The 3,970-nt window shown below is 50.9% G+C and overlaps 1 protein-coding gene across 1 annotated transcript; it reads right to left on the bottom strand.

Moving 5' to 3' along the window:
- Positions 1 to 236: 236 nt before the first annotated feature.
- Positions 237 to 3,278, bottom strand: LOC127781481 (transcription factor bHLH130-like). The gene is made up of 6 exons (XM_052308438.1): positions 2,258 to 3,278; positions 1,737 to 2,098; positions 1,490 to 1,651; positions 1,293 to 1,358; positions 1,031 to 1,099; positions 237 to 772 (listed from the first exon to the last, which is right to left on the bottom strand). The coding sequence occupies exons 1-6, from the start codon at positions 2,727 to 2,729 to the stop codon at positions 710 to 712; spliced, it is 1,194 nt and encodes a 397-aa protein (XP_052164398.1). The 5' UTR covers positions 2,730 to 3,278; the 3' UTR covers positions 237 to 709.
- Between the last annotated feature and the right edge of the window lie 692 nt (positions 3,279 to 3,970).

Here is a 3,970-nt window from a genome sequence, read left to right as displayed (position 1 = left end):
AACACCAAAAAAGAAGGCGACGACATGTATCTTTCGTTCATTGAACCTCCTTTCCAGGTTCCGTGAACGCATCGGCCGACCTTTTAAATCAGATAACTGTTGAAAAGAAGGGCACAAAATCTCGCTACCTTTTCCTCTCATGATATAAACACCTGAGGCCAAGTAAAAAAAAACAAACAAACAGTGAAAAAATGGCTTTCACCACTTGATGATGATCATATACTCCTTGCAACAACTTGACCGCAAAAAAGCAAGGGGCAAAGCCACTGCAATAATATTTATTAGTGAGATGAGCAGGTCGGCGAGAGCCATGGTGTTAAATGAGACTACTAACCTACAAACTACTAGCAGTAATAAATTTCTATCGAAAATGCACTGGACATGGGGCATGCAGGGGTATATATGGCAAAAGTTACAAGAAAACTATACAATTGTTTCACCCATCTCCCACCCTTTTTCTCCCTTGTTTTTCCTTTTTCTTTTTATCACTTGAATCCTGATGATGCCACTGCTCCATTGCCCTTTGCTTATACAGTGCTTTGGCACACAAGAGCCTTTTCTTCCATGTGCCTCTCTAATTAAACCCCCCCCCCCCCCCAAACAAATGAAATTAACCATTACACATCTTTAGAGATCGTCTCAGTCCTGCCTAATCTCCAAAACAATCTTGTGTTCTTTTCTGAAGTCTCCATGACTCGTACAAAGCTTTCTAGCCAGAGTACTGCTGATGCTTCGCTGAGCAGGTGCAGTTAGCTCGGCTGTCGTTTAATCCCTGCGATGAACAGAGATGACAATTTGCAATGAGTAACTGTCAAATCTCAGTACTGGATCTGTGGATTGTGCAGCGTAACTTTGGATAAGACCAATAAAAAGTACCCTTCACCCTCAGTCACAGGGCAAAGCGGCCATGTTGATTTGGACCTCAGTGGCCAGGATAGGTTGACTAATCTAATTACAAGCTACAGATGATATAGATGGCGTTTCTAATTAATTGCGGGATTAAAAGGGAGATTATTGCTAATCAGCTTACCTTGACCTGCTTCTGAAGATCCTTGATGTAGTCAACAGCCAAATCCAGCATGTCAGCTGTGTTGGTTTGCTGCAGGAAAACGGAAACGTTTCAGGTTTCGGATAGGTTAATTTTGGAGTGGTCCTTGTACTGCACATTTGCAGATTTGCTGCTACTACTGCTACTATTTGCTAACCAAACACTGTTCTATTGCCTATTGGGGAAGAGAGAGAGAGAGAGAGAGAGAGAGAGAGAGAGAGAGGTGTGTAGTACTCATCAGTACCTTGTCCATGTTTGGCACGAGTTCTTGCAGCTTCCTGATTCGCTCGCTGATCCTTGTCCTCCTCACCTATGGCAAAGATCAACATCACGGGATCAGATCAGTCACCTGCTGGCTGCTGCTGCTCGTTTGATATTAACGAATTTGTGCTGTGCGGTGCGGTGAGGAGGGTGAAGAGGAATTTTGTTGTTGTTTTTTACCCGCTCGGCGATGCTGCGCGGGTGCGTGGCGCAGCCGCGCTTGGCGCGGATCTTGCAGGGCACCGCGTCCTGGAACTGGAGGAACTTCTCGATGGCCGCCATCTCCGACGAGGTCTTCGGCAGGCTGAACTGGTGAGCCAGGCCGCCGCCGCCGCCTCCGTTCTGCGCCACCGCCACAAATCGTCGTCGTCAGTTTCTTGTACAAATCATCTATCAACGGAATCGATGGGAATTTTGTGAATCGAACCTGGGACGGCTCCGACGAGTCGCGCTGGCGCTTCACGCCGGAGATGTTCGTGTCCGACATGAGCGACGACTCCTCCCACCCGGAGCTCATCGGGTACCCGGAGAGGTAACCCCGGCCACCGCCGCCGCCGCCGCCACCGGCGCCCTCGGGGCTGCTCCCACCGAGCTCCTCGCTGCCCATCTCCGAGATCTGCGACATGAGCGAGCCCTGCCGCGACGAGAAGCTGAGCTGCCCCTTCAGCCTGCCCCCGCTGCCGCCGGGGGAGTCGGCCGCGGCGGCGGCGTTCGCGCCGTTCCTGAACCCCACCCCGCCGCCGCCGCCGGCTGCCGCCGCCATGCCCGCCCGCAGCATGCTCCCGTACCCTGAAACCGAACAGCGCGGGACTCAGTTCCGGAAATGGAAATGTTCCCGAGAAGAACTCGAGCAAGAACAGTAATAATTGCTGCTGCCGAAGCAAGTAGGCGTGTGTGCAACTACCATTACCAAAAGAAGGAGAGAATTAAGGAAGTAGTACTACTAACCGTTGTCCATGTTCAAATGATTGAGGAATCCGGCGGGCGAGCTACTCTGCCGGAGCAGCCCGCCGCCGCCGCCGCCGGCGGCGGTGGCGGCGTCAATCCCGGTGGAGCTGACGGTGCGGTAGAGCCCCTCGACAGAGGCCATCTGCTGCGGGTGGTGCTGGAACATCATCTGCTGCTGCTGGTGGTGGTGCTGGGTGGCCATGGTGGGGTCGTCGGGGAAGTGAGCGGCGGCGGCGGTGGCGGTGGCGGGGGGAGACTTGTCGCGGATCTGGTGGTCGGCGAGGAAGCGGGAGAAGACGTTGTCGGCGTCGGGGCTGGCGGCGCGGGGCGCGGCGGCGGGCGGGAGGAAGTCGTCGCAGAACTCGGCGAGCAGCGTGCTCGGCGCCGATCTGTACCGCAGCAAGCCCGACGAGCTCATCGCCGGCGGCTGCACCGGGAGGTTCAGATCCTTGGAAACCGGCGAGCCGTACATCCCCTTCCCTCCTCTCTTCTCCAACGAAACTCCAATTCTCCACCTCAAACCCACCAAATCAAACAACAACAACACCAACCACCCTATCTCCGCCTCCTCGCCATGGCCGCCCACACAACCTCAATTCAGCAACACAAGAAAGCGATAAAAAGAAGAAAGTAAACAAGGAAAGATCAGCGACTTTCCAAGACGGACAAGCTCAACTCCAATCACTTTTGCTGCTATTGCTAAGCTCTCCCGATCGATCTCTCCCGATCGATCTCTCCAGCCTCTCAAGCTACGCCTCCTCCTCCTCCACGCTTCTTTACGGCGAGGAAATGAGCACCCAAAAAGCAATAAAAAGTTTGAGAGCGGCAGCAGCAGCAGAAAATAAAAATAAACCAAGAATACGCGAGCGAGCGAAGGAAGAAGAAGTGGTGGTGGCTTGGCTTCGCGAGGTCGCCGCTGCTTTTGCGGGGTTGGGCGAGGAGGAGGAGTAGTTTTTTTTTTTTTTTTTGGGGTTAGTTTAATCGGCGGATTGCTTTTGCGGGGGGATGCGATCGTGTGTGCGTGGAGCGAATTTTTATATATCGTGGTGTGGGAGTGAGCGCCCTCTCTCGTGGCTTTACAATTACGACAATGCCCTCGCCGTCGCGGTTGCTTTCGCCCCCTAGGTGCGAGTTTACCGAAATGCCCCCTTCGTTGGTTGACAACATGACTTGCTTGGTGTGGTGCGCGGTCTTCCCAGTTTGCTTTGCTGCCTGAACCCTCGGACTACTGTACTACCTACTAATCTAATCGATTGAGGAGTTATTTAGATCTGGGTGTAAAGTTTTCACGTATCATATCCGGTATTATATAGTGTTGCATGTGATATTCAGGTACTAATAAAAAACTAATTACAATGTCCATTAGTAGACCGCGAGACAAATTTATTAAGTATAATTAATCCATCATTAGCAAATATTACTATAGCACCACATTATTAAATCATGGAGCAATTAAACTTAAAAGATTCGTTTTGCAAATTAGTCGCAATCTGTGTAATTAGTTATTTTTTAAGCCTATATTTAGTACTCCGTGCAGATGTTCAAACATTCGATGTGATAGGGTGTAAAATTTTGGAGTGGAAACTAAACACCCCATGATTGGTAGGAATTACTCTTATCCGGTGTTGATCTCTAATCATACGCATCCATGCTGGCGGAATTGATTTAAGTGTGAATATGACTCTAACTCATGTTATCATGTTAAGGCACTAA

This window comes from Oryza glaberrima, chromosome 8, assembly GCF_000147395.1.
Source record: "Oryza glaberrima chromosome 8, OglaRS2, whole genome shotgun sequence".
Classification (NCBI taxonomy): domain Eukaryota; kingdom Viridiplantae; phylum Streptophyta; class Magnoliopsida; order Poales; family Poaceae; genus Oryza; species Oryza glaberrima.
The sequence above is the reverse complement of the archived record's forward strand: the minus strand, read 5'-3'. Positions and strand labels throughout refer to the sequence as shown.

What these genes read in the sequence shown, in the direction of transcription:
- LOC127781481 (XM_052308438.1), bottom strand. Translation starts at nt 2,729, where the DNA reads ATGTACGGCTCGCCGGTTTCCAAGGATCTGAACCTCCCGGTGCAGCCG. An exon ending in ACTCGTCGGAGCCGTCCCAG is followed by an intron (nt 1,652 to 1,736) that starts GTTCGATTCACA and finishes GCGGTGGCGCAG; the next exon opens with AACGGAGGCGGCGGCGGCGG. An exon ending in TCGTGCCAAACATGGACAAG is followed by an intron (nt 1,100 to 1,292) that starts GTACTGATGAGT and finishes GTTTTCCTGCAG; the next exon opens with CAAACCAACACAGCTGACAT.